At 42.6% G+C, this 16,082-nt stretch overlaps 1 protein-coding gene across 1 annotated transcript in view; it reads right to left on the reverse strand.

Annotated features, from left to right (window-relative positions):
• The window catches only part of LOC117473196 (E3 ubiquitin-protein ligase RNF31), a gene marked incomplete in the record, with an annotated part of 85,460 nt that overhangs the window by 29,712 nt on the left and 39,666 nt on the right, over positions 1 to 16,082 (reverse strand). Inside the window, 8 exon segments of the mRNA XM_034118716.1 lie at positions 3,357 to 3,509; positions 8,944 to 9,177; positions 10,835 to 10,863; positions 10,866 to 11,006; positions 12,333 to 12,466; positions 13,104 to 13,281; positions 13,877 to 14,066; positions 14,364 to 14,420. Coding sequence (XP_033974607.1) covers positions 3,357 to 3,509; positions 8,944 to 9,177; positions 10,835 to 10,863; positions 10,866 to 11,006; positions 12,333 to 12,466; positions 13,104 to 13,281; positions 13,877 to 14,066; positions 14,364 to 14,420 — 1,116 coding nt within the window.

A 16,082-nucleotide genomic window follows, 5' to 3' on the forward strand; every position in this document is an offset into this window, starting at 1 on the left:
AATGTGGTCTTACCTTGACTTGAAGATGAATATAAGTCCATGCTATCCTTCTGGACAACAATCTCTATTACTTTTTTGTAAAAGTCCTCCTTATCTTCCTGTAGTTTCAAAAGTCTAGTTTGTTGTTACGTCTACCGTCTCTGCGTAGAATTACAGTAGCAACAAGAACCTGTGGGCTCACATGCGCCCCCTTCAGTGCGGCAGAGGTTATGGCTGCCTCCCCTGGTGCATTTTCATTGCCGTTGAGACCAGCGAGCCTAAATATCATATATACGTGAAATAAGTTATTTAGAGACTATGGATGGCGAGGATAAATGTAATAAAGGGATCTACATACATTACATTGGTGACCTACAGTGAGATGGGAACAGGCATGCGCTTAGGGCCCGCTTTCCAGCCAGTTTCTGTGGGGTGACCAGTGGCGGCCGGTGGTCTTTTTTTTTGGTGGGGCTCTTGACGTACCGTAAGTGACCTACCCGGACGGTCCGGGGGGTTGCCCCCCGGAAATTTTTTTCGAGAAATGACCCCTTAAATGATGACTTCTGGTGATGTTAGAGGGGGGGGGAAAGGAGAAATCGAGGCTTAAAAATATGAGAAGACTGATCAATACCTCCATAATCTTCAGTGTGGAAAATATTATTTATCAACCTGAACATCTACTACTTTACCAGGAATTTGTGTTCTCAGAACTGGTCTGTTTTTTTCTTTCTTAAAACTGTTCATGTTTTATGAACCAACACCTTCACCAAGTAGCTTTACAGTGAACTGCATGTGAGATATAAAATTAATAGCATCTTTTCAGTAGCATTAATTATAAATATTTAAGTGGTTCAATACAAGTCACTACAGCATTTCAAACTGAACTGTGAATAAATGCAATTTAAAAAAAATAACCACAGCACAAAATGTCATAAATTGTGTTTATTCTTTGTTTCTCTGAGGATTATTTACAAACAGGCTTATTTACATATAGCAATAACTCAGAAATGAAAAAGCTACATCGTCTAACACGAACAACCAGTTAGCATAATGATAATATATGTGTTATGTACAATGTAACTGGCAAGGCTAGAGCAAGAAAGAACATAAAGTTTGCAAAAGGTTTAAATAACTTCAAGTATCTGTCTTCAGATTACGTGGAGGTTTTAGTCCGATGGGAAGCAGATTTTAAGCGACACCGAAGATAAACCAAAAATGTGGTGGAGCTGCAAACCGTGTAGTGTTGCTGGGACAGAACAGGAGCTATAACCGTTGGAAAATACATCACAGACAATGCAACAAACGTGGAGACAGAACAATCACTTCTGTGATAAATGCCCACTTATTAATAAACTTCTAACAACCATGGGAAACCTCCTCTCTACATATAAAGTGATATCCAAGCATGGGAAACAAAAGACAGCATTTACCTGTTTGCATCCAGCTAGCCAAGCCTTTCTTGTGTACCAGCTACTTGTGAAGCCTCGTGTATAAATGTTGTCTTTTTCACGAGATTGCTGCGATATATTCAAATCGGGTTGGTCCGGTGCAAGGTCTTTAAGCAACAATTTATCTGCCAAACTTCTCCTTTCGAAAGGATTGGAGATTAGCTCTTGAACAGAATTAGGCGCGGACCGAGGTCCGGAGACTCCACCTGCACACAAAGCCATCCTCATCAACTACTGCGTCAACCGGATACGAGTCACTGTCCAAACTACTCACAGACTGCACTGGGCGCTGACATTGGCGCCCGGTGACCGTCATCTTTGACGACGCTGATTGGCTGAAATTATATTTTCGCGGCATAGTTTACACGTTACAGATAGCAACAGTCAGCTGCTGGTGGCTGCTGCTGCACTGGTTGAAGGCTCCTCTCTTAGCGCCCAGACGAGAGAAGGTGCATGGGCAAGGCCAGGCAGGAAACATGTGACTTATCAGTAACTTTCGACATCGTAACACAATTTTAAACGAGATTTTATTGTAGATTATACATTTTACTGACACCAATTATATAATATTTACCTTGTTCATTAAAAATAAAAATAAAAACATATATATTTTTTTAAACATATATTTTTTTTTTTATTTTAATTTTAATTATTATTTTTTTTTTTTTTTTCAATATGGGAAGAGGTGGGGCGGCGCCCCTAGCGCCCCTATGGACCGGCCGCCACTGGGGGTGACGCATTCTGAGGTGAGGCAGATCTCATCTGTGCCTCACCTACCCCACAGTAACTGGCTTGAGCGCGCTCACAAAATAAGTGCCCGCGCTAAATTAGTGTCCGTGCTCCAGCAAGTTACTGTGGGCTTACGAGAGGCAGAGCTCGTCCCTGCCTCACTTCTCATCGCTCCCGTAGCGGAGCTCGGCAAATTTGCTGATTTTGACTATAAAAAGCGATTAGAATCATACATAAATCACACTTACAACACAGATCAGTGGAGACATTTTATTATTATTACTATTTCGTTTTTCTTTAGTTGTTTTTCCGTTACATTGGAGTATGACAGGTGAGGCTCTGCCTCCCCTGCCTCCACTGACTGCACGTCACTGGCAAAACGGTAAGCAGTGCAAGTATAGTATAACATATATAGATATTAATTTCATGATGATAAACATTGTGGAACAATGATGAAAAATGTGAATGGAAGTGGCGATGTAAAACTGACACAAAACAACAAAACACTTTTGCGGAGGCAATTGGAGAGTTTCATCACCAGCACGGGGTAAAACCCACCAATGAGCGCTCAGCTCGAGATACCAGCGAGTCGTTTCCCATCAAGCATTTCGCTTCTGCAGCTCGTGGAGAGAAACTGCTCCGCCTCGCTCTCAAGGCTGCCGGCATCTTTGTCCCGCGAGATTTCAACGTCTCATGCAGTCGAGCCTCCAGAGCAAGTCGGACAAAATTACTAACCATCATGCAACGCACTAGCAAGACGGCGGTCGCTATTGCGCAGGTCTGCGTCGGTCTCGCTCGTCTCAACCGAGCCTAATCACTACCAGGAAACAGAGGAACTTAAAAATTAGAGCTACATTTTCCATCCATTTCAGGGGAACACAGATCTGTATCTTGCTGCATTGCTTTAAAAAATACGTTACTTTATTTACATTTTAAGTAGAGTATATGTTGTTCTTAAAGTTTGCCATTTTTATTGAATTTAAGAAATGGTTTGTATATTGATCTTGTGTTTTATATAAAATGCTGAATTTAATTAACATTATTTAGAGGCTTTAAATAAGCCCAATGTTTTTTTTTACTCTTCCTGCACTGTTAATCGTTTGTTATCTCGTATGTTTGTGTGTTTTTAAATTGTGCAAAAACATTAAACCATTAACAGGATCTAACAGACTTAAATTGTAGTGAGAGAGGCATACTGACTGAAAGGGGAGATGTTGCCACCAGCGTTGTGATGTTGTCCAGCAGCAGAGGGAGCTCCGTCTTCAACCATCTGCAGGGCAGGATGCTGCTGTCTCCTGCTACCCTCATGCTTGTAAACACCTCCTCTGGACTCACTCCTTTCTTCTCCCCGTCCTGACACACACAGAAAGGACAGAAACACTAGAATACAGACACCAATTCCAAGCCAACCCCTTCCCTCTCTTCTTCCCTACTCACACTCAGTTAGCATCTTCAAGTTAAGCGTTAAGGACCCTAGCTGATTATGTGGAATGCGGTTTGTGTCCCTCATGGAACAACCTGTGCACTAGTAGTTAGGTGCAAACATGTACTTGTAAAGTATGCAAACTAAGCTAGACTTTTTGTGATATAATAATAATAATATAATTGTGATATAGAAGTGAGTCCAGAAAACTGTAAGCGTCTTCATTTGACTGTACAGGGACTTTTGCAAAAACCAATCCGCTCACAAACAACACTCAAAAGGAGAAGAGGTTTACAAGGGAAGGAAATGGCGCTAAAGAATTTTAGGAGTTTCAGTATTATTCATTTTTTTCTTCTCAGGGATGATGATTTGAATCCATGGTTTCATAAAAGTTATGACCTGTTTCTACTGGAGAGAGGTAAGTCGGTTATTTTCAAAGCTTGGTTCTGTATTCAAACCCTCCACCTTAAAGAAGGACACTCAGATGCCCCTTTTCCACTAAACCGGATCTGGTTTAAGAACTGTTCTTGTGCTTTTCTGGTGCTGAATCGGTTCTTCTCTGTAGCACCACTTGTGTTTCCACTGCTCAGAGCTCGAGTGGAGCTCGAGGGAAGCTGCGTCATTGCATCATCGTTTGCGTCATCACGTAAACGTTTAGTGCCTTCTTATGACACCCACACTGCGCGAAAATCACATATATCGACAACAACAACAATGATCCCGGTAGTCTTTCTTGAGTTTTTTTAGTCTGTTGCTTATTTGCTCCAGAGTCCGGTGGTATCCAGCAGGGCCAACTCCGGCTGCAGCTGCTGGAGAATAGCTTTAGACCGCGTTGTGCCGTCCAACTTCCTCTGTACCTCTTGCATTGACCAAAGCCAGAGGAGGTCATTTGTCTCTTCAGTGGTCCACTGCTGCTTGCATTTACTGGCATCCATGCTGGTTCGTAGTTGTGTGTATTGCTGAACAGAATTTGCTGCATTTTGTTGTTGTTGATCAGGTTAATCCCGCCCCCAGCCTCTGACGTAAGCGTGAAGTATTGGTTCTTGGTTCTTGCCGGGCAGCCGAGTGGGGTCAGCTAAGAACCGGTTTTCGGTGCTTAGAGCCGGCTCCGCTGCGGTGGAAACGGGAAGAACCAGAGCTAAATCAGGCTGTAGCCTGGAACCGGCTCTGGAACCGGTTTGGTGGAAAAGGGGCAAGAGTGACCCTACAGTGTGGGAGTGTGTAGGTATGGAATAGAGAGGCGAAGTCCCGCCCATCTACTTCCGACTCATGGGACCTTATTTCTGAAAAATGATGCATTGAAGTCAATGGGGAGAGAAAGATTATCTTTCGATCCCGTTTGAATTATGCCACGAATTACACATATGATGTTTGTCAATCTTAAATAATAATTTCCATGTCAAAAAAGTCACAGTTTGTCGTAAAACTGTTGAAATATAAGACTATGAAAAATACGCAACTAGAAAGACTACAAATCCCAGAATCCCGGTCCCGCATGCTGGCTCTTACGGAACCGACTAACTCCCCTTGTGTGTATGTACAGCTCTCAACATGCCCAGACTTGGAGTGATTTTCACCTCTTTTAATACTTTTCGCCTCATTCTGAAAGAAAGAAGTGAAATGTGCCAACGTGACGGCCGTCTTGGTGTGTGGTGCGAGACGGGAGATGTAGGTCATTGAGCAGTTTCACACAAAACAAAGTGTTACTTCACAGTTTTACGACACATTATTATTTTTTTGACTTGCAAAATTATCTTTTAAATTGACAAACATCATATGTGTAATTCGTGCCACAATTCAAACGGGATCGAAAGATAATCTTTCTCTCTCCATTGACTTCAATGCATAACTTTTCCGAAATAAGGTCCCATGGAGCTCAACCGGAAGGGGAGGGACTTCGCCTCTCTATGCCATTTAAGCCAAAATTAAATAAATACATAAATAATTAAATAAATACATATATATATATATATGCCTATGAAATAAATTCTGAAATAAATAAATGAGGCAATAAATATGTATACATGTACATTTAAATACACATTTATTTATTTCATGGGACTTTTATTTCATAATGACACATTTCCATTTCTTATATGCAAATGAACGGGGCGTGGTTAGCTCACAGATCCAGACCAGAGCAACAGCACCACAACACTGACTCAATAGCTCTTGTTTCACACTCCAGTACTCTTCAGTGGTTTGCAAACTGCCAATAAACCAAACCGGTTCTGGTTCAAGAACTGTCCTTGTGCTTTTCTGTTGCTTCACTGGTTCTTCTCTGGTTCTGCCCCTTTTCCACCAAACCGGTTCCAGAGCCAGTTCCGGGCTACAGCCTGATTTAGCTCTGGTTCTTCCTGTTTCAGCCGCAGCGGAGCCGGCTCTAAACACCGAAAACCGGTTCTTAGCTGACCCCACTTGGCTGCCCGGCAAGAACCAAGAACCACGCTCACGTCGGAAGGGGGCGAGATTAACCTGAGCCATAATAACAGTTTATGGCGAGTACGGAAAATGAAAGTTGTAACAAGCAGTAGTGCTGAGCAAAGTGACTAGAACGCAACCACACACTTATAAACAAATAACACAATTTATAAAGTCAGGCAACACTAACCAGGCTTCGTGTGATTCTGTTTATTTGTACCTTACTTTGACCATCCGTTCGCTGTTATTGATCATTGTGGAGAGCAGGCAGACGTTTTGTTTGTTATTATAGCAGCTATCGGATGGAATCAATACATGGGCTGCACAGGTTGTCATGTCCGACTATCACAAGTAGAATCATAATGAAAAGGTAAAATGTGCCTGTAGGAAACGGCTTATGCCACAATAGGATAGCAACAAGTAGTCAAGATAGTCAGTTTAGCTTCGGTTGCTGTTGCATAACTGCGGTCAACTCAGCCGTCTCTCGCGTTCGCTTGGTCAAATCAGCAGCTATTCATTTTTGAGTGCGCAATTAATAGCGCCTTTACGGTAATCGCTGTACAAGAGTCAAATAATGCATGTTCTTTTCTGCTTTATTTGCAATACAAGTCATTTGTACCATAAGTTCTTTATAAAACTGACACTGTTTGACTCAGTCCTAGTTTGACTGCTACAATAAAATGAAGTAGGCTACTTTTACTGTGCACTTTTTGGGTAATACTCTCTCAAAGTCCCTGAGAACAAACTCAAGCCACTTCTGCTATATTTGATGAGAGATAAAATGATTTGTATCCATAAGTTCTTAATAAAATTGGTACTGTTGGACTCAGTACTACTTGGACTACTCCCACAAGTACAATCAAGTGTTTGAGTGATCCCCTGTCAAACTCCCCTCCTGAGTAGAATAATGCATGTTTTCTGCTATATTTAATAAGCGTTAAAAGTGTTCACAATACTGGGAGGCTGTGGCTCAGTGGATAGTGTACTGGACTTCGAATCAGGGGAGGACACTTCACCCCAAATTGCTCCTGTGGGGATTGTCCACAGTACTGAATGTATGTAAGTCGCTTTGGATAAAAGTGTCTAACAAATGACATGTAATGTAATGTAATGTAATGTAATGTAATGTACAGATAATGTTAGACAGAGTATTTTAAGAGGATAAGGTAGACAGATGACATCAACACTAGATCCACTAGATCAGTACCCCAGCAGCAGCATTGTTACCCCTTGGAAAGTCTTTAGAGACTATCCTGGATAGCTGTTCACAACCTTCCTTCAGCACAGAGACACACCCCTGGCACTCTTGTTGGCCTCTTATGATGCTGCTAAAGTCCTTCTACTGCACCTTTTTATGGGATGCAGATGATTTAGACACCAACTTTATAAAGACAAATATTGACGGTCTAATAAAACCAATTATTAGGCTAGTAAATCAATCTATCAGCACGAGGGAAGTTCCATCATCCTGGAAGGTGGTCACGGTGACACCGATTTTTAAATCTGGGGATAAGGCAATAATGTCCAACTACAGACCAATCAGCATCCTCCCCTGTGTCTCTAAGGTAGCTGAGAAATGGGTGTCAAAACTAATCACCAAACATTTAGATAAAGGCTTCGCTCCACTCCACCCAATGCAGTTTGGTTTCCGTGCTCACCACTCCACTGAGACAGCTAACTGTGTCTTTGTGGAAAAGGTTCAATCTATGTTGGACACGAGCCCATATGTAGGTGCTGTCATCCTTGATCTCAGGAAGGCTTTTGACACTGTTGACCACCAAGTGCTCCTTACAAAGCTGACGTATTTCAATTTTTATACAGCGCTTCGAGATTTGTCTTGGCAGATGAGAAGCGCTATATAAATTAAATGTATTATTATTATTATTAGTTATGCAACAGCAACCGAAGCTAAACTGACTATCTTGACTACTTGTTGCTATCCTATTGTGGCATAAGCCGTTTCCTACAGGCACATTTTACCTTTTCATTATGATTCTACTTGTGATAGTCGGACATGACAACCTGTGCAGCCCATGTATTGATTCCATCCGATAGCTGCTATAATAACAAACAAAACGTCTGCCTGCTCTCCACAATGATCAATAACAGCGAACGGATGGTCAAAGTAAGGTACAAATAAACAGAATCACACGAAGCCTGGTTAGTGTTGCCTGACTTTATAAAGTGTGTTATTTTTTTATAAGTGTGTGGTTGCCTTCTAGTCACTTTGCTCAGCACTACTGCTTGTTACAACTTTCATTTGCCGTACTCGCCATAAACTGTTATTATGGCTCAGGTTAATCTCGCCCCCTTCCGACGTGAGCGTGGTTCTTGGTTCTTGCCGGGCAGCCAAGTGGGGTCAGCTAAGAACCGGTTTTCGGTGTTTAGAGCCGGCTCCGCTGCGGCTGAAACAGGAAGAACCAGAGCTAAATCAGGCTGTAGCCCGGAACTGGCTCTGGAACCGGTTTGGTGGAAAAGGGGCAGAACCAGAGAAGAACCAGTTAAGCACCAGAAAAGCACAAGGACGGTTCTTGAACCGGAACCGGTTTGCTTTGGTCTGGATCTGTGAGCTAACCACGCCCCGTTCATTTGCATATAAGAAATGGAAATGTGTCATTATGAAATACAAGTCCCCTGAAATAAATAAATGTGTCATTATGAAATACAAGTCCCCTGATATAAATAAATGTGCCATTATGAAATACAAGTCCCATGAAATAAATAAATGTGTATTTAAATGTACATGTATACATATTTATTGCCTCATTTATTTATTTCAGAATTTATTTCATAGGCATATTTATATATATATATATATATGTATTTATTTAATTATTTATGTATTTAATTTTGGCTTAAATGGCATTCCATATGTAGGTGTCAGTTTTGAATTGTTTCCAAGTGTGTTCTGGATTAGAGGACAAAGACAGATGGTGGACTCACTCTGATCAGTTGGATCAGCTTCAGGCCCTCCTCCTTCATCAGCCTCTGCCTCCAGGAGTCCAGGTCTTCAGGAGCGGGGCCCGTGGGTTTGATTGGCAGGGCCGGCACCCGTCTGACAGGAGAGGGGGGGCGCAGCTTCACAGGGAGGGGGGCGGGCTCCGGACGAGCCAGGTCACACATCTCACACACTGTCGCAGGAGAGTAGTTCAGGTAGGTACAGAACTGACACACCCACTGAGAGAGAGAGGGAGAGACTTAGTAAACAAAGAACAGAACATTTATCATCATTTTCATATCTGTGCCTAAAACTGTGTACAAACATTTTTTCAGCAAATATTTAAATATGCTCACAAATCCAATTAATCTGAATTGATTGGTTCATAAATATACTTTAGAATACAACTATAAGGAAGGCCGGACTGTTCAAAAATGTTAACACACCGTTTGTAGACTAGTTTTCAGTATACAGCAAAAATAAAGCAATTGGCCTTGCTGTTCCAATAGTTTTGGAGGGGACTGTATATAACACATTACAGGGAACGGAGAAACCAAAAATGCATTAATGGGACTCTTTAGTCTTTATGGTTGTTTATGAACATTAAAACAGGTTTTGCTTGCTGTAAACTTTCCTCTTGTTATTAAATATTGTAAAAGTAAATAGTATAAATATTCATTTACTTGTGAAAACACATTCTCATGTGATCTCATATGTTAGAGTTTATTCTAGCACATGATAAATCACTTCAAAGGGTGTCATTAGGACATACTGTACATACATGTATACAACTCCCTAAAACATAAACAAATTATTCAGTATTATTTAATATATGTCACCTTTTCACTTTTTCTGAAGACATTACAGACCTTTTTCTATTTGGTACTCATTGTCATTTATCTGTGGTGCAAATATTTCCTCTTTTTTGGCTCTCCTTTAAACAGCTAAGGTACTCGACAACAAAGACACTAGAGAACAAAATGAGTATTTACAGGATCATGCATATCAAGGCTCAAAATCATTGGGAGCCCACATTTTCCAGGTGTATTAATGTTGCAACATACATCATCTTTAACTGATGGGGGTCTGAAGACCTTTGTTCTTCAAGGAACCTTTGAAGAAGCTGGTCAGCAGAAAGCTTTAATCAGAGGTCGATGTATTTATCCTGTAGCACTCATGAACACAGATCAAGTGAAGTGAGGATTCATTTCCGGAGTGTTGCTGCAGAGAGCAGGATCACTCTGAAGGCTATGTAAGACATTGATTTTATACGACTTGCTTTTCTGGTTATTCCCATGATATTTTGTTTCGGTTTCCTTTAAATGAGCAGATTTTAATACTGCATTGTTTCTAATGTCTCTCAGCGCTTTTTCTCGTGGCGGCTTAATATAAATGTATATAGAAAAAGCCAGATTGTTAGCATGGGTAAAACCAAACATGATAAACAGCACATCCCCAATGTTTTTTTTTTAAATTGGGGAACAAGTTTCTGATAATCAGTTGCGAGGATTGCTTACATACACACACGTATACTGTTTTTATTTGTAATACGGACCAAGTCTCTGATCAAACATGATAACACACACTGGTTTTTATTTGAACTGGAGACCAAGTTTCTGATCCTCACCTGCAGGGACCGACCACCCGCCCGCCCGCCCACACCACACACACACACACACACACACACACACACACACACACACACACACACACACACACAACATCACACACACCACACACACACACACACACACACACACACACACACACACACACACACACACCACAACACACACACACACACACACACACACACACCACACACACACACACAACACCACACACACACCACCACACACACACACACACACACACAACACACACAACACAACTGACCTGGCTATCTGGGTCACCGGGCATGCCAGTACTGGTGCTGGAGGTCTGGGGGGTGTGATTGGTGGTTGTGACGGGGTCACTGGAGGTCGTGTGGCTAAACGCGGTCTTTCACACACTTCACACAGAATACTGCTGGCTGCATTCACCATGGTGCAGCTCTTACACTGCCACTCTAAGAAGAACACACGAACACAAGAACAAATTACATTTTTCAAAATGGCCGTTAAAGCCGTCTTCTTTTCCACTCTTTCTTAATTAGAATTAGCTGTCAATACAACTCAACACTTTCTGCAGGTGTCAATATTAAAATAGAGTATTGCTTTCATAATTTAAAGGGGACCTATCATGCAAAATGCACTTTTGTACGTCTTTTATACATGAATATGTGTCCCCGGTGTTCCAGGGAACTCACCAAGTGTCAGAAAACACAACCCTCTTTATTTTCCTCCATACCCAAATCTCTAAAAAAGGGGCTGCAACGAATCTGATAAAAACTGATCCAGATTTGAACACTTTACTGATGTCAGGAAAGTGGCGCTACGGCTATTGGGCCAACTCCACCAATCAGGAGGAGACAGCCACGGCCATTGCCGTTCGAAAGCGCTGGAGACGCTGTAGTACATATGCCAGGCCTGTAAGTGGCGCTGTAGTCTGCCACAAAAGCAGCGAAGAAGACTTCCCGCCCATAGTTACCATGGTTACCCTTCTGTTTATTCTCCGCTGTGGCTTTCTTTCTCCCTCCCCGAGGCAAGCGTTTGCTCCCGCTGCTTTAATTCAATGCAATCCCTCCCCGTCGAGGCAAGCACTGTAATTCTCTCCGGTTAGTCCACCAGCAGATGACAAACACCCACCTCTCCGCCTCTTCCAAGGAACGAGGGGACCGTGCGGCAGAGTTTCAGTTTCAGTTTCTTTCGCCGGTCAAGATGTCCGTTAAAGTTTAAATCTTCCGGACAAAATTAGAAAAGTGCCGGTCAAAGGTCTTCTTTGTTATTTATTGAGCTTTAAAACAAATGAATAACGACTCTATATAATAAAACACGGAGGACGGAGATCTCTTTTTCTCCCTCTCTTCTGACAGCCCAGCAGCTGATCAGAGCACGTCTCCCCTCTCCTGCAGGGGGGCGTGGTCAGCAGAATCAGACCCGTAGACAGCAAACAGCACATAGAGCGAAATGAGGCATGGCTAAAATACATGATCTGTTTGGTATTTTGAAAACAGAAACGTATAAATATACCTTATATAGGTATGGCCCTACAATATATCATTTAAATATAGCATGATAGGTCCACTTTAAATTACGAACAGCATTAACCAATACATCAAACATTTTTCACGTTTACAAGGCTAACTTTTTCAAATGTGACCGCAGGAGAAGAAAGGGAAGGATAGAGGCTATAGATTTATTTGATTTGAGTTAATCTCAGTTTACGAAATAGCACATAAGGGAGGTGGGACTGGATAGTGGAGCTGTATGATGCACCAGGAGAAGAAACAGACCAGTGACGGTGGCAGGCTGAGATTCATCTGCTTTAGAGCTGATCAACTCCAAGCGAGGGCGCTCACACTCCTCACACAGCACGTTGCGGACAGAGTTGACTTTAGTGCAGTGCAGGCAACACCAGGTGGAAGAACTGAAACAGAAAGAGGGACTGTAAGACTTTTGTGTTAATTTGTATAGACTGAATATACTGAGCATCCAGACATTGGTTTTGTTCACTCACTTATCATGTCATCGTCCCAGTAGCACTAAGTTCTAGCACTTTGACTTCCATTGTGTTTTAATTGTCACTAATCTTTGCCATGGTCAGCATTTACTGACTGTGTTCTAAAGATTTTTATGGGTTGAGCTTTTTGAGGGCAATATAAACCCTGAAAGGAAGCATAGTCTTGGCAATAGAAAACAGTATGTAGATTTGTAAGCATTTAATTTCCCTTTATTCCTAACAAAAATTATGATATAGTTTAACAAAAAACCTCCTGTCTAATTCACAGGGAAGACACACTTAACCAAAGCTGAGCAGCAAATACAATGACTCCTCAACCCTAGGAGGCGGACATATACACTTGTTGAGACCTTTAAATGAATCCTGAAGAGAGAGAAAAGTAAGGGATCATTTTGTTGATTTTGAAATGATCAGACAGATAATCTTAAATAATAGACCTCAGAATGCCGTGATTGGCCTTCAGAATCAAGTATTCATCAAAGCTGAGTAATAATTGATTTTGACTGAAAGCAGTCAGAACTAGCACATATTCTATATTGCTAACCTGTGACTGTTTTTGTTTTGTGATGATGATGAAGATAACGAGGAAGAGACAGCTGTTCGTCGGTGGTTGGCCCTCTCTGGGTAGGAGTGGTACAGCCGGTCACACTCTGAGCACAGCCCCAGCAGGCAGGTGACGCAGTGGGCAGAGATCCGGAATATTCCACAGATAGTGCAGTTCTCTGAAACAGAAATGACCATTTACTGTACCAAACAAAGTGTAATCTGTGCAAACTCACAGTTCATTTTAAAGTTTTTTCTCAAGACGATTTGTTTGAGTAACCATAATCCTACTATCTGCTAAGGTTCAGCTAGCTGCTAGCACAGGCACTAATCAAATAAAAAGCTTATGAAGAAACTGTCTTTGTGTGATCTTTGTAATCAATACAACAGTCAGCCTATAATTATACAATAAACAAGCACAGCAAAGAAAGGGGTCACTTTGCTGCATTTCTTCCACTCCGTCTCTCCAGGCAACCCTATCTCCAGCAACAACAGCACATTTAAATAAGTGTTTTTTTGTAAAGTTGGTTAGTCAAATCAGAACAGCAGTGCTCATAACAAGTTTAAAGTTAGTGTAACAAAAGACCTGCAGTAAAATGAATAACTTCTCCATATTTACGGAACGAAAGCTGTAATTGGTTGTCCCTCGTAACATAACAAGCGGTTCTGCATTCCAAAAGTCAAACTTTGTTTAGCTCTGGGAGCGCTGGTCGCGTGTCTTAATTGAAAACAAGTTAAACATGCATCAAACGCTCCTGTAGCTTTGTATCTTACCTGGGTGTTTGTTTGAGGAGGTGGAACAGACCTGGATGTTCCTGAGACTCTGATGGGTGGTTGACAGGGACTGGCCCTGGTTGCCCCCCCTCGAGGAGTGGAGGGGGAGGGCCAGAGACTTTGTCTGACCGTCTGTGTGGCAGGAGGAGGGGAAGTGGCAGACCACAGCGTCAGTGTTGAGACCCACATCCTGAGAGGAGAGGAGAGAGGGAGCAATATCTGACACCACACGTCTTCATAAACTCCAAACTTAAAGATGGTTGCCTTCAGTGTAATGTGACAAAAAAAACATTTCAACAAATGCAATGGCTGCATTAGATACAGCTTTCATTACCCATAAATGTGACCAGTAGCTCTAACGTTCCCTCTGTCAGTCACTCCACAGAAATGTCCCCTTTGGCGGCCACAGTTATGGCAGTTTGACTTTGAGGTCATGTGTTTGTGAATGAAGAGATGACAGATCTGAGGGCAGTTTGGTGGACTGTACCTTGTGTCTGAGTGTAGGGATGATTCTCTCATAGAACTCAGGGTGGGGATGAGCCTCCTGGGATCAAAACAAATGAAAATTGTTATTAAGCTTTTAGTTTTCAAGCCAAGTAAATGGTAACATGAATGTAGATATGACAACACAACCGTCATCGACTGTACAATTATTACTATTTCACAATAACACTGACATTAATACAGGGCCCTGGCCAACTTGTGGCCCCACGCAAAGTTTTGTGATGAGGCCCTCTGTGTCGCGAGCATCGACGGGTGGGGGACGGGGGGTTGTGGGGTGGGGGACGGGCTAGTGGAGCACGCGCCGGAGCCTCGCAGCAGCGAAACTGTGGCGTGCTTACAGTAATTATAAATCATAAAGGTGCGCCGCATTTGCGCTTCGGATGAGGCTCCCTCCGCAAGATGAGGCCCCCTCTGCGAGGTGAGGCCCCCTCCGCAAGGTGAGGCCCCACGCAGTCTGCGTGACCTGCGTGTAGGGAGGGGCGGGCCTGCATTAATATCACAAAGAGGGTGGTTCCATTTGCCAGATTGGTAACGTTGAGGCTCCAAACTAAATAAATGATATCAACATGGCTGAAATGAAACGGCAAGACACACACAAACATGCTTACAATACAGGCATGCATCTGTGTCTGCATCCTCTACTTCCTTGCGTATCGGCTCTTTTCATAAAACTGAGGTAAATGTTTTTGGATACATGGAGGAGCGTATTAAAAGTCAGTGCTGAACTTCAATTGGCAATGTTCAAAACAACAGAAAAAGCCAGAAATCTAGGTGTAGTCATGGACTCTGACCTGAATTTCAATAGTCACATTAAACCACTTACTAAGTCAGCCTACTATCACCTTAAGAATATATATAGGATTAAAAGACTAATGTCGGGACTTCCGGTTGAGCGGCCATGCTGGGAGCAGAGTAACTTAAAAGCTCCCCCCAAATTAATATCTAATGCCCCTGTAACTTGGCTCTAAAGTGTTTTCAGTTTATTAAAATCATAGCAGGGGCACATAAGATGCCTAAAAGTCAGCTGAAGAAATCAAACCACGATAAAGTTGCGGACAGCAAGCCGTGAACAACAAGCCCCTCGTCGAAGATAGAGGAGCTAGCAGGAGCGCTAGCTTTAGCCAGCGAGACACCGAAGGGCAACGTGAGGAGGGAAACATGGCGAACCTGGAAGTGATTCTTCAAGAATTGAGAGAGTTTCGCCAAGAAAACGTCGAGAAGCTGCGGGACATCAAGGAGGATATAAATAAGACAAACAATAGGATTGATGAAGCTGAAGAGAGAATTGCGAAAGAAAGATTAGAAAGCGTGGAGGGCGCGGTGTCGGAGCTACAGACACACATGGAAGCCAGGCTAACGGACCAGGAGGGCCGATCCAGAAGAGACAATATTAGGATACACGGTGTCTGTGAAGGGGCTGAAGAAAACTCACCCTCTGTGATTTATTTGGTTGAGGCGTTACTGAAAGAGAATCTGGATCTTCCGCCCTCTTCGGACCTGAAGATAGAAAGAGCCCACCGGGCTTTGGGGACCAAACCGCCTGCAGACTTGCCGCCGAGATCGATAGTGGTTACATTTGCGAGCCACCGAACCAAGGAGGAGATAATTACAACGGCCTGGCAGAAACTGGGTTTTGTTTAACGAGAGAAAAAGGCTAACTTGGATCATGACTACTCCCCAGAGGTGCTAAAAAAACGCAAAG

This window comes from Trematomus bernacchii, unplaced genomic scaffold, assembly GCF_902827165.1.
Source record: "Trematomus bernacchii unplaced genomic scaffold, fTreBer1.1, whole genome shotgun sequence".
NCBI classification, from domain to species: Eukaryota; Metazoa; Chordata; class Actinopteri; order Perciformes; family Nototheniidae; genus Trematomus; species Trematomus bernacchii.